Source organism: Phycodurus eques, chromosome 3 (assembly GCF_024500275.1).
Source record: "Phycodurus eques isolate BA_2022a chromosome 3, UOR_Pequ_1.1, whole genome shotgun sequence".
Classification (NCBI taxonomy): domain Eukaryota; kingdom Metazoa; phylum Chordata; class Actinopteri; order Syngnathiformes; family Syngnathidae; genus Phycodurus; species Phycodurus eques.
The window spans coordinates 32,926,419-32,941,019 of record NC_084527.1 but is presented as its reverse complement, the minus strand read 5'-3'; the positions used below and the strand labels follow the sequence as shown (position 1 = coordinate 32,941,019).

At 41.9% G+C, this 14,601-nt stretch overlaps 1 protein-coding gene across 12 annotated transcripts in view; it reads right to left on the bottom strand.

Annotated features, from left to right (window-relative positions):
- Window positions 1-14,601, bottom strand: part of pdzd2 (PDZ domain containing 2) — a 136,255-nt gene that overhangs the window by 70,227 nt on the left and 51,427 nt on the right. For all 12 annotated transcript variants that reach the window (XR_009768352.1, XR_009768351.1, XM_061673119.1 and 9 more), the window contains 3 exons: window positions 8,897-8,996; window positions 7,253-7,410; window positions 1,103-1,222 (listed from right to left, as the gene is read on the bottom strand). Coding sequence is in view for 10 of the 12 variants with exons in the window: in XM_061673119.1 (XP_061529103.1) it covers window positions 1,103-1,222; window positions 7,253-7,410; window positions 8,897-8,996 (378 nt within the window). In the remaining 2 variants the exon portion in view is untranslated. The remainder of the gene's footprint in view (window positions 1-1,102; window positions 1,223-7,252; window positions 7,411-8,896; window positions 8,997-14,601) is intronic.

Genomic DNA, 14,601 nt, shown 5'->3' with positions numbered 1-14,601 from the left:
TCCCTCAGGTAGGCACTATCGAACAATGCAAAGTAAAACCAGCAGACATTCCAACAGCTTCTTCCCTCTTGCCATTAAATTGCTAGAGTCTGAGTGACTCTCCATAGTCTGTTTTTATGTCTTAAAGTATTTACTGCCAAAATGGCTGTCTATTGTTATACTAGAGTGGCTCCAACTACCGGAGACAAATTCCTTGTGTTTTTTTGACATTTGCAATAAAGAGGATTTCCGAATCCTCTTTATTCTGATTATTTTCTGTCACTCCTCTTTAAAACTTTGTTCTGTCCGACTGAAATGTTCAATACAAATCCATCAGATAACAAAGAATCACAGTGGCAGCTTAAAAACTCCAGTGACTCATTAAAACTGTTCGAGCATAAAATGGGTGTTGATATACATCTAGAGTGCAAGACATTGAAAAACATGGTCATTGTACAAAACGTCTACGTTCGGGGTTGCGAGGAGCTGGAGCCCATTCCAGCTGACTTTGGGTGAATGGTGAACTACTGTACACCCTGAACTGTCACAGGTACATCACATTGAGACACAACCATTCACACTGCTCCTGAGTGGGAACTGAACTGACTGTGCCTGCAGCAAAGTCAGACAAGTGGACTATTAGACTGGCAGTGACATTCTCTGAAAGTTTTTATTTGACACATGTGCCCAGGAAAAAAGTGATGAGAACCATATTGATTTACCTTCAGCCACCGCAAAATGGTGATTGTAATGATGGACAAAAGAGAGAGATAATTTGAATTACTATTCAATTCTTATTGGTGGGGCACCATAATGTAACCTATACCGATGTTACTATGTAGCCGTGCATCAGAATAAATATGATTTGTACATATCCAGCACAGTAATCTCCTAAAATTTGTGTTCTCGTTGCAGCAGACTAAAATGAAAAAAAATCAAAAATATAAAAAATAGTGGATTGCATTTTCAAACTTGTCCTTGGTTAGTTAGTAAACAAATAAGCAGATATAAGCTGATAGGCAGATATAATTAGAAGAAAAAAAGACTTTTTGTTGCTGTGAACATAGACGCTTCAAATAGATTTTGCACTTTATTCAGGCTTACATGACAAGAGTGTACCCACCTTTCCCTGGCCTTTCATCAGTACGATGCTGGAGATAATGGATGGCTGTGCAAGTCGCCATGGTGATTCCACTTGAATGGTGCTCAACGAACGTGCTGATTTCTTAATTATTTGATATTCCTGAAAGTGATATAACAAGAAAATATAGTTAAATTGCCATAATAATTTATAAGCAACAACTTCCACATGGTTAGCACATCTGCCTCACAGTTCTGAGGACCGGGGTTCAAATCCGGGCCTCGCCTGTGTGGAGTTTGCACTGTTCTCCCCGTGCCGGCATGGGGTTTCTCCGGGTACTCCGGTTTCCTCCCACATCCCAAAATTATGCATGCTTGGTTAATTGGCAACTCTAAATTGCCCGTAGGTGTAAATGTGAGTGCGAATGGTTGTTTGTTTCTATGTACCCTGCGATTGGCTGGCAGCCAGATCAGGGTGTATCCCGCCTCTCGCCCGGAGATAGCTGGGATAGGCTCCAGCACGCCTGCGACCCTTGTGGGGATAAGCGGTACAGAAAATGAATGATGGAACTTCCTGTACTTCTTAACACACACTTGCATTACTGCAAGTAAACTATTTTCTCATATACTTTACCCATTTTATATTTCTACCCAGTTATTTCCTGCTATTGATCACGTCACAGAAATATGAATTATCATGCGTTAACTATGGGATTTGTTTGTTTATCAACTCACACCGCCAGTGAGCTTTGCTGTTTCCTTCAGTTTTTTTTTTTTTAAGTATCTCATTAGCATAGCAATTAGAGTGGCCAGCGCTGTGTCATTGTTGTCATGATAGCCAGGATAAATGAAACTGGGCTTTGATGTGACACTGTGTGTATGTGTTTTGCTTTAGGTTAAATCCTAATATGTATAATTTAATTAATAAATTAAGTTTTTCGTTATTATTACCTAAGGTCCCTAATCTCAGGTTCTGGACCACATAAAGCGACAGTCCAAAGCACCCTATCTAGACGAGAGACTGAACCTTTGTCATCTATCTCAACTTATTATGATTTCCCTGCATCTTTATTGGCAAAATAATCATATGATAACAATTGGGTCAGGTTGAAATGTATTGATGGACTTAACTGTAAACCAGTATTGTGCATCTAGTGACTTGTTACAGATATTCCATTGGTGAAATTACTACCATACTGCAGTGGCCAGAGCAACTATTAAAATATTTTTGAAAACATGTGAATTGAATGGATGCAAAGAGGCATATATATGATAGTATATAAAGTGGTGAGTGCGTTTGCCTCAGGGTTGAGAGGCTCTAGATTCGAATCTCCTGTTTGAGTTTCCAAGAAAGCCTTTGCACGGCTGGGTAATGCACACCATAAACTGCTTAGAGTTTACTCTTATTCCTTTAAAATTCAGGTCTGAGTCAATAAACAGATTATAATTTCTCACTTGATTTGAGGCTGTCAATGACATGGAATCAAGTTGAGCAATGAGCTTTGACCTTTCGGTTTTAGGGGCGAAACCAATTATTTGTGTCTTTTCTGCATTGAGCTGGGGAAGGTTTTGGCTCATCCACCCATTGATGTGATGAACACCCATCTGAAAAGGCATCTGCTAACATTAGCTAACGAAGTCTGCTAACGGTAGCTGACGACATAGGCGGTCCTGGACCGAATGGCGCTCTGTGCGACGGCCCTTGGCCAATTCTCAACGAGGGTCTATGCCCTGTGCGACGCCCGTCAAGTGCCGCCCCCCACAGAATGCTAGCCCTATTGGAAACTGCCTCTGGTTGACGAACAGCTTAAATCCTCACATCAGCACCCTCCTGAAAAGGCAGGCAATATACCGAAGCTGTCATGATATGTAATCAAATAATATTTGACTGGACCTAAAAGCAGATGGAGGCGGAGGGAGTAGGGGAGAATGGTTTATTAAGAAGTTACTCCAGGTAGTAATTCCAATTCGTGAGGGTGGTCCAAAGGAGCAAGGAACTGGCAGAAGGCGGAAGCGTGAACAGGTGAATGGGCTTAATGGGGTGGTTGAAGCGGGCAGTGCAGCGGGAGACACAGAAGGAATACTGGAAGCGGAGAATCACACAAGAGGCTCAGTACAAGTTACAAACAGGATGAGTAGTCTCAAGAGTCGGCCTGTGTACCATGGATGAGTGCGAATACTGGCGCCGGATCCCTTAAATACAGGCAGTGATGAGTGCTGATTGGGAACAGGTGCGCAGGTGAGGGGGTGGTAAATGCTGGGGAGAGAGAGAGAGAGAGCGGGGAGGGCGGGGCACAAAGCGCCACCCAAGCTCTAAAAGGGGAACTGCAGGGCACAGATCATGACAGAAGCGTCTCCTTCGAGAAGGAGTGTCTAACGTACGGCCCCGCGGGCCAGAACCAGCCCGTTGGGTGGTACACTGCCCTGCAGGATTATTCTGCCTTTCCAGCAAGTTTTAGTTCATTTATACATAGAAACTCTGATTCTGACAGATCTCAAGACTGTACATTTAAGATGCAAATTACTGTGAGGACATGTCTTGCATCATGTATTCACAGAAGGCTAAAAGATGACATACTTCAGCCTACTTCATATCAAATGATGTGCCACCTTTGCACTGTTAAGAATACAGTTCTGTGAAATAAATACCTACTGTAGAAATATTTTAAGAGACTGAATATTGCAAAATATCAGTCAATAGCTTCAGTTAAAAACAGGTTGGTTTTGTTTTCATGCACTGCCACAACTTGTATGTATTTTTATGCATACATTTACAAGGCACGGATAACAGTTCCCGTATTCTGTAAAAGTTACCGTATTCTGTAAAGTTCCAACTTTAGTTTGTATGGTGTGATGAGTTGGTTGAGGTTGACAAGATTTCCAGGTGCATGTATAATTTTTTTTACATGAAAAGAAATTCTAAATCACAAGATGTTTTTTCCAAGTTACATACAGTCTATATTGTAGATCCAATGTGATCTATAAATTGCAACTGAAAATGAAAACATCCATCCATTTTCTGTACCGCTTTATCCTCACAAGGGTCGCGGGCGTGCTGGAGCCTATCCCAGGTATCTTTGTGTGAGAGGCGGGGTACACCTTGAACTGGTCGCCACCCAATCGCAGTGCACATCTAAACAAACAACCATTCGCACACACATTCACACCTAAGGGCAATTTAGTGTCTTCAATACAGACAAGATGGCGCCGACACGTCTGGACGCCTCGGTTACGTGCTCTCTAGTATTGTCTCTGTTTTTGTGTTTTTCGTTCGGCTTTGGAGACATTACAGGACTCACTTACACAAGGGGAGACTTGCTAACCATCAAGGAGGCTACTCCGGACTTTCTTTCACCAACTTTCGCAAATCCGCTCATTTTTTTCCCCCCGAGTTACTCACCGGGGCAGCGACTGCGGTCTTCGCCGCATGGAGGCGAAGGCGATGCCACAGAGGGAAGCGAGCAGGCATCAAAGTGAAGCTCCGCAAGAGAGGATACAGATTGGCGATCCACCTCGCGAATCTACGCTCAACCACGATCCACCTCGCGAATCTACGCTCAACCACAACCTCCCTAAATACAAGCAGCACATCAACTGTCCTACGTATATCCCACTGTGTGATATTTCAGTTTTTCTTTTTTAATAAATCTGCAAAAAATTCAACAATTCCATTTTTTTCTGTCAGTATGGGGTGCTCTGTGGAAAATGAACTTGAATGATATTAGCAAATGGCTGCAATATAACAAAGAGTGAAAATTTTAAGGGGGTCTGAATACTTTCCGGACCCACCGTATGTCAGACTTTGTCAGGTCTCCTTCAATGTTTCATTCAATATCTTACAGTCATATGACTGTCTGTGAGACATTGAAGGTATCTGAATGTGATTGGATGAGCAAGTCGGGGGGATGGGCCAATGCACCCAGAGATGGCAGGGAGCATAATGTCGATGATGGGAAGAGTGAGCTTGTTTAGCAAGCTAACAACTTGAAAAATGCAAATGACGTAATCAATTTGTCGACATTCACTCGACTATCATCGCCTTAGGGTCCACAACAAAAATGTGCAAGTTGTTCAACACCTACCCTGCATATGAATTTTCTTTGCTCAGACTCATTATCACCAACTGCAAGTAAGAACTCACAATCTTGTAAATATGATTTGAACCAATTTAGTACAGTGCCAGTAAATCCTACCCACTTCTTCAATAAGTCAATTACAATGTTGCGATCAACTGTGTCAAATGTACACTGCGGTCCAGCAGAACAAACACAGTATTTCTCCAGGCATTGTCGTTCAAATGTGGTTTTTTTTTCCAGACTTTTAAGACTTTAAGAATTTAACAAGTACAGTCTCAGTGCAGGCGGCACGGTGGGCGACTGGTTAGAGTGTCTGCTTCACAGTTCTGAGGACCAGGGTTCAATCCCCGGCCCCCGCCTGTGTGGAGTTTGCATGTTCTCCCTGTGCCTGCGTGGCTTTTCTCCGGGCACCCCGGTTTCCTCCCACATCCCCAAAACATGCGTGGTAGGTTAATTGACAACTCTAAATTGCCTGTCGGTGTGAATGTGAGTGCAAATGGTCGTTTGTTTATATGTGCCCTGCGATTGGCTGGCAACCAGTTCAGGGTGTACCCAGCCTCCTGCCCGATGATAGCTGGGATAGACTTCAGCACACCCATGACCCTAGTGAGGAGAAGCAGCTCAGAAAATGGATGGATGGACAGTCTCAGTACTTTGGTGTGGTCGACAACCAGATGGACATTAATTAAAAGGATCTTCAGGAGAAAAGCATAAACTTGCTGAAAGACAGCGCTCTCAATTATCTTTTCCCAGCAATGGAGAGTTAGATATTGTCCATCCTGCAGATGGCAGACTTTCAAAAAGAGGTTTAACTACTGCAGTTTTTAGTCTGTGGAAACAACCCAGACTGAGACATTAGAGACAATGTAAGAGAGTACAAAATTATTTTGGGAGCAAACTATCCAGACAACATGTACTGTACTTTTTAGTTGTAAGATAGTTTCCATCAGGAGACCTGACAGAGTCTGACAGCAGGCCTATGACTCAGTAGCCTGTCACAACAGCTCGCTTAACTTTCTCCTTCATTTGTATCTTCCACTGTTTATTGTTTGTGCATCATGCTAAATTGTACTATTACAGCATTTTAGCCGTGACAGTTTTTTAAAGCGGGCAATATCAGCACTATTGAACTTATGCCGTTTCTTGACGATGCTCAGTGAGGATTGTCGCCCCAACATGGAGCCATCTTGTATGTGTGTTACTCACCAATGGATTAACTAACGACTGTCAGAAAACTGCAGTTGTTTCTTTACATTCAAACTTCAAGCTCCTACAACATAAGTAACATCATGCAAGCTGTGATCATGAGATTCCCATTTTAGTACTCATATTGATCAGTGTAGACTTCAATCTTATATACTGCACTTTGTTAGAGTTCCGGTTGTTTTTTTAAAGTGCTCTATAAATAAAGTTGAGTTACGTTTAGGAGTCTATAGGTCAAAATGTGCAATAATAACTGGAAAGCAGGATGGGGGGAACACCGTCCAAGAAGTAATCCTGCCCCTGCAAATTCATCACATTTTCTTCTTATAGGCTCCACTGTACTACTATTGAACCACATTTATAGAATGATACAGTATAAACCAGTGGTTCTCAACTATTATCACCCTGGGACCAGCATTTTCCTATTGTTGCAAAATCGCGACCCACTTTTATTGACGTTAAGAACAGTTTTTTTGTTTAAAAATAGCCTCTGAAAACATACATTATGTACAGCAGGTTATATATTGAAACGCCATTTCAAATGAGTTTGAAAAACTTATGAGCACAACTCTACATATATGCAGTCATACGTACCCCTGTCATATTGGAATGAAAGTGTCGGCTTCAGCTTTTTTAAACCACTAGGTGGCGTTGGCATTTTGGAATGAAAGTGTCCAGCTTTTTCATAACCACTAGATGGCGGCATACATTTCTAAAATGTGTACGTTTTGCCGCTATACCTATGTATAATGCGCATTATACACGAGAAATTGCGGTAGTTCTAGGGCTGTTAGTTAAAAGTTAGTTAAAATGGATGGTTGGAGGTCAGTTTGATGATATTCAACATTATATCGCGTGCCTTTTCAGGACATGTGCATACATTTAGTTGGTAAACAATATTATGAGTCACCGACCTGTCTATCTCTAGCAGTATCTAGCTGTTGTGGTAGGGAGTGTTTACGTCTGCCTGGCTTTGAGGACTTCTCCACAACATCACAGCAGCTCACACCATTTTCCAGAAAGAGCTCATCATCTTCACCAACTGACTCCAAGCGACTGCTACCTCCTATGCCTGGAAAGAATAATAAATTCAATCCCCTGTGTATAATTAGCTGTTTTTCTATATATAAGTCTTTTTGTGTAACACATCTAACAGACAAACAAAAACTACACTCAAAACAATTTGTTGGCAAAGCTAATAGTTACCACAATGTAAATAGTGAATCTGTATTTACATTAACAAACTTACAATGTAAACCGATGTATATGTATATTCCTATATAATACAGTGTATGAGTACTGTACAAGAGCTATTTATCAGGTAATGACAGGAGCAATCACGATATCATAACATATTGGAAATAGCTCGCCAAACAGTTTACAAGTATTACAGTACAACAACAACAAGATACATAAGTGATCATATAACAAGTTTATTTTTTTGTTTTGTGAAAAAAATGCCCATTTGTGATTGCCTGTAATGTGACAGAAAAGCCTGAGAATATATATTTTTTAATTTTCATGGCAAATACTGGCTACATTATTATGATATTCATTGTATTGTACCGTCTCTAACTGCGACAACGAACAGTTACTGTTGGCCGTAAACAAGCCAAAAAAATAAAAACAAAGCCAGTTGTCCGCTCAATCAAGCTTCCAATCAACCAAACTTCCACGGCGGAAGGCAGAAGGCTGTTGTCTGTATAAGTGCTGCCTTAAATGCTGCCTTAACCCTAATCCACTAGCTGTTCATTACAAATCTGACAGTAGTCATGTTAGATTCACACAACATAACGGAAGTAGAGAAGCCCAACATAAGCCTCCATCAACAAGTCAGAATTCTTTATTTGTGGCAAAACAGATACAGTCTGCAATATGTATATTCATTGTATTATAGCATCACTTTAATGAATTTAATTTAATTCAGCAGAGCACAGGAGTTGTTTGTGAAAGCGGGAGTTCCACCACCCGTTCATCCAATCACAAAACTCACAACAGTCGTGTTCGAATTGTGATGGATGGTCAGCGCGAGAGCGATAGTGTAATGTGGTGCCCATGTCTGCTTTGGCTCACGTTAAGTCGCCAAACTAAGACTAAACAAAACGAGTGGAACAGCTCAGGGGAACATCGCTAAACCTAGCTACGATCACCGGTTCAAGTTGTCTCTGCGTGGATACAGTGGTTTCAGGTCAGTAAACACGAAGGAGCTAACTGCTATGTCGGCCCTGTAGGCTATGAAGGAGCAGACTTTCTCACCAGCACAGGCCACCCGAGAGCGTTGGCACTAGTGATGTAACTCCTGCACCATTGCTGTGCAGTCAAATAAAGTGCAGGCGTACTCCTGACATTTTTAAGGGTACAGCAATGTTTGAAGATGTTTGTAAGCATTTGGGATGCTATTCAAGTTTTTGTGGGTCACAGTATATTTATGCTTCAAATTATAAATATCTATATTATATATATGTATTATCTATATTTAGGGGAGTTTCAGTTATTCACGGAACTTCGCTATTTGTACTTGGGTTACGTTTTTCACTGGTGTTCACTATATTACTAACCCTGGGATGGACTGCAAAGCTTTATGGGTGCAGGACTGCAGCAAGATCCTCTGACTGCTTCTCTCTGACATGTGTCCTCTAGTTTCTCCAGGTTAGTCAACTGTAACCACAAAACCATGGATCTGGTTACTGGTAGTTTTCATAATTTTCAAATACTCCCTTCAATTTTGACTACCACAACATACATTTTTAAGAAAATGAAAATGAATTATGAGGGCAGCTGGGGCCCTTCTGTGTGGAGTTTGCAATTTTACACGGTGTTTGTACAGGTTTTCTTCAGGCACTCCAGTTTTCACAGTCAAAAGCCACCGTACTCATGTGCATGCAAACTTTAGGAAGTGACCTGGTACTGATTTAAAGCCCATAACTGCAATAATAACTTATGACACAGTTTAGAGAACAAATACACAGACCCTGTCCTAAAAATGTTAATATCATGGAAAAGTTTATTTATTTCCATAATTCCATTCAAAAAGTTAAACTTTCATAGATTCATGGCCCACAATTTAAACAATTTAAAGTATTTATTTGTTTATTTTTACATAATTTGGGCTTCCAGCTCTTAAAACCCACAAATTCAGGAATTCAGAAAATTAGAATACTGTGAAGAAATTACCATTTACTTCTCAGTTTTTGCAGAAAACCCCCCCAGAAATTAGGGTCATTATATCAATAAAAATATGGTACTTTCAAAACGATTTGTTAATCTTCAATATTTAGTTGGGAATCCCTTTGTTTCGTGGCATTGAGACAATCAGCCTGTGGCATTGCCTGGGAGTTATGGAAGCCCAGATTTACTTGATGCTTGCTGTCAGTTCTTCTTTGTTTTTGGGTCTGATGCCCCTCATTTTCTTCTTGATAATACCCCTTAGATAGGGTTTAGATCTGGCGAGTTGGCTGGCCAGTCAAGCACTGTGATGGCATGGGGATCAAACCAGGTTTTGATGCTTCTGGCGGTATGGGCAGGGGCCAGGTCCTGTTGGAAGATGAAATCTGCATCTCCATACAGATCCTCAGCAGAAGGAATCATGAAGTCTTCTAAAACATTCTGGTACACTGTTGCGGTGACCTTGGATTTAAGAAAGCAGAGTTTACCAACACCTGCACTGGACATTGCACCCCAAATCATGACTGACTGTGGATATTTCACACTGGACCTCAAGCAGCTTGGGTTCTGTTCTTCACCCGTCTTACTCCAAACCCTTGCACCTTGATTCCCGAATGAAAGGCACACTTTACTTTCATCGGAAAAGAGGACCTTGGACCACTGGGCGACAGTCCAGTCCTTGTTCTCCTTGGCCCAGTTGAGACGTTTCCTATGTTGGCTCAGGCTCAGAAGTGGCTTGACCCGGGGAACCCGACAGCTCATCTCTCGGATGCGTCGGAATGTGGTGGTTTTTGAAGCTGTCACTCCCGCCTCATTCCACTCTTTCTGGAGCTCTGCTAGATTCTTGAATCTTCTCTGTTTGATAATCCGCTGAAGCCCACGGTCATCTCTTTTGCTGGTGCAACTTCTGCCACATTTTGTTCTTCCACTAGACTTTCCATTGTTATGCTTGGACACAGCACTCTGTGAACAGCCAGCCTCCTTAGCTATTAACTTTTGTGGCTTACCCATCCTATGGAGGGTAACAATGATGGTCTTCTGGCCAGTTGTCAAGTCTGCAGTCTTATCCATATTGAACCCAACTGAGACAATTGAACCAAATTGAAGCAATTTAATGACACCTGGGGAAACCTGTGCAAGTGCTTTAACTTTAGTCCATTAGTGTGTGACACTCAGTTTAAAACATTTATGGCCTGCAAAATTTGGCATTATTTCTTCACAGTATTCTATTTTTTTTATTCCTGATTTGGTGGGTTTTATGAGCTAGACGCCCTAATTAATCAAATAAACAAATAAATACCATAATTTCCCATGTATAATACACACATCCATATTACCGTAATTTCCCGTGTATAATGCACACCTATGTATAATACGCAACCCCAAAGTTGACCTCAAAATTCTGGAAAACCCTTCTACCTATGTATAATGCATTTTTACAATGCATGATTTTGCTCCTACCGTTATGATCAAAACATGAAGTATGATCTGTATTTTGTTAGTTTTTTTCAAATAATTATTCTGAAGTTAAGCACTTCATTTGAACACGTAATACTTTCTTTTTATGTACTTGCGCTTCTTTTGAAATTCACAACCCTACTTTTATTTAGTAAATGAGAAAACACACAGTTGTGCTCATATGTTTGATTACCCGGGCAGAATTTGTAAGATGGGCACAATTCTTGAAAGAAAACATAAAGGACCAGGCGAAACACATTTAGTTTTATTTTAATGGGATTCAAATTAAACTGTCAAGCATTTCAGAAACGCATTATTATCAAACAAAACATAACCATAAAGAAATGTATGATGTTTGTTGTTGAGTAATCAGTGGTATTTAAAAAAAAACAAAACAATATTTCACAAATTCTGCCAGGGTATGTAAACTTATGAGCACAACTGTACATACAGTATATGCAGTCATATTGTCATATTGGAATGAAAGTGTAGGCTACACCCTTTTCATAGCCTATAGGTGGCGCTGGCATATTGAAATGAACATGTACCACTTTTTCATAACCTTTAGATAGCGGCATGCATTTATAAAATGGGAAAAAAATAAATAATTTTTCCTTACACCTATGTATAATGCACACCATTGATTTTCTTTTTTTCTTTTCGGGAAAAAAATGCTCATTATACACGAGAAATTACAGTACTTGAAATTGTGGGCCCTGAATCTATAATCTATGAAAGTTTAACTTTTTTAAGAGAATAATGGAAATAAACAATAAAAAATAATAAACAAAATATTCAATTTAAAAAACAAAACAGGGTGTGTACATGGTAAAGTTTTTTTAAAAAATCTGCATTCTACTTAAACAAAATAACACTTAAAATGTATTTAAAATATTTACATGAGCGTGAATAAGTGACTGTACTTTAAAGGTCTCATGTTTTGCCAAACCAACTTTTATGTAATATTGATGTAATATTGTCTCAATGGTGCCTCAGTAAATACGTGAAAAATTAATTAAAATCGTCCACGCATTCCTGAGTTCCAGATATTTTTCTGCAGAGAGGCCTGAAATCAGGTCTTTCGAATTTTGAATGTCACAAGCGAAGATGTCAGCCTACCTCTCTGTTCCCGAGCCAGCATTGTCAACATAACAAATACGTCTGCTCTCACAAGTGGGGTCTTCTACACGGAGGCAACCAATCAGAGGAAAGGGGGCAGTCTTGGCCAAATATGCACAAACCGGATACAAAACTGAGTCAAAAAGAAGTAGCTGTCAGAGGGGCCTTTTCGGAACACTCGTAAGACAAAACTAAGGTTTTGTTTTTTAATGTCCACGTGAGAGAGTCAATCTATGGAGGTCTAAATAGCCAAAATACAGGACCTTTAAAAGATGGCTTGCTGACAACTGACGCATTATTGTGGTGCAATTCTTCATTAACTGGTCAGTTTAGGCAGAAAATATATCTTTTGCGAGCCAAATAAAATATCCTTTCCTTGAGCAGTCATCTTACCGTGGTGGAAGGATTTGTGAGTCTGAATGATCCTAGGAGCTCAGTTGTCGGGGATTGATCCCTTGTAGGTTTACCCAGGACAAACAGGTCTGAGATTAGGGACCAGACAAAGCAATAGACAAAGTCTGCATCACTGCAGACGCTGCCTGTCGATCTCGTTCCATTCTTCCCTCACTCGTAAACAAGATCCCAAGATACTCGACCCCTCCACTTGGGGCAGGATCTCATCCCCGACCTGGAAAGGGCACGCCACCCTTTTCCGACTGAGGACCATGGTCTCAGATTTGGACTTGCTGATTCTCATCCCAGCCGCTTCATACTTGGCTGCGAACCACTCCAGTGAGAGTTGGAGGTCACACCTTGATGAAGCCAACAGAACCACATCATCTGCAAAAAGCAGATATTCAATACTGAGGCCACCAAACCGAACACCTCTACGCCTCGCCTGCACCCTGAAATTCTGTCCATAAAATTTATGAACAGAATCGGTGACAAAGGGCAGCCTTGGTGGAGTCCAACCCTCACCGGAAACAAGTCCTCACCGAACTCCTCCCATGCCACCGAGATTTTGCTTCACCACCAAAGCTGCATTCCGCTTGGCCAGCCGGTACCCATCAGCTGCCTCAGGAGTACCACAGGCTAAAAAGGCCTGATAGGACTCCTTCTTCAGCTTGACGGCATCCCTCACCGTTGGACTATGTTTTCTCTTGCTCGGATGCAAGTTACCAAGGCTCCCCAATGGAGCCAGGCTTGGAGGTCTGGCTTGATGGTGAACGCCTGGTGGCCGAGCCTGCACCCATGGGACCACTGGCACAGCCCAAAGAGGCAACGTGGTGCAATGTGAGCTGAGTGACAACCAAAGGCAGGGACATTGTCAGCCCAATCTCTGGAGGCATAAACTGGGGTTGTAGGGACCTGGAATGTCTCTGGCAGGGAAGGAAACCTCTCCGGCAGAGAAGGAGCCTGAGCTGGTGTGTGAGGTTGAGAGCTTCTGACGAGATATAGTTGTGCTTTTCTCGACACGGGGCTTGGGCTTCAGAACCAGTCCTCTTGAGAGGGCTTGGACTCTCTTCTACCCAGGGATTGCCCCTGGTGAGAGGAGCCAAGTAGGTTCGGGCCTGCATGTTGGGGTTCACCCTGATGGATGAAAGGGTAGCCTCTCTCGACCTGTGAGTGGGGGGATGGGTTCTGACTGTTGTTTGTGTCTATGCACCAAACAGCAGCTCAGAATATCCGCTCCTTTTGAAGTCCTTGGAGAGGGTGTTGGAGAGTAATTGTGCTTCCTTGGAGAGGTTGTTTGAAAGTACTCCTGCTGCGGACTCCCTCATTCTGCTGACTCGTGTGTCCAATGACATTGAGACCCGGAAGGGCAAGACTGGGAGGAATGACCACCTCCAGAGTGGTGCTTTGTTATGGACTTCTGTGCTCATTATATACTGTCCAAAAAAAACACCATATTCTAACATAAAGGTGATGATATGTGCACTTGGCATCAGGACACACTAGGCTGAAGTTCGATGATGGCCCTGTTACTGGACTTGCGGCCACACTTCTTGAGACATTGAGTCAGAGGTGGTAATTGTTCCGTGCCTCCATGATTCAGGCAGCTGACTTGAGCTGTGGTGGTAATCACAGAATCACTTGTGGACTCCAGCAATTTACTCGCATGTAAAATCAATCTTCCCTGTTTGAAATTGAAATTTCATGTATCATTTACAGCCCTCAAAAAATAAAAAATCAATTATGGTTTTAATAAAGAAATATGGCACTGTATTGTTTACAAATAGAATAAACAAGAATGTGAAGCAATAAATTAGTTTTATAAAGCGTAATTACGATACCCCTCCTTGAGCCGTTACCTAATCGTGGTGGAGGGGTTTGTGTGTCCCAATGATCCTAGGAGCTAAGTTGTCTGGGGCTTTATGCCCCTGACAGGGTCACCCATGGCAAAAAGGTCCTAGGTGAGGGACCAGACAAAGCACGGCTCCAAAAACCCCTATGACGAGAACAATTAATGGATTCAGGTTTCCCTTGCCCGGACGTGGGTCACCGGGGCACCCATCTGGAGCCACGCCTGGAGGTGGGGCTTGAAGGCGAGCGCCTGGTAGCCGGGCCTGCACCCATGGGG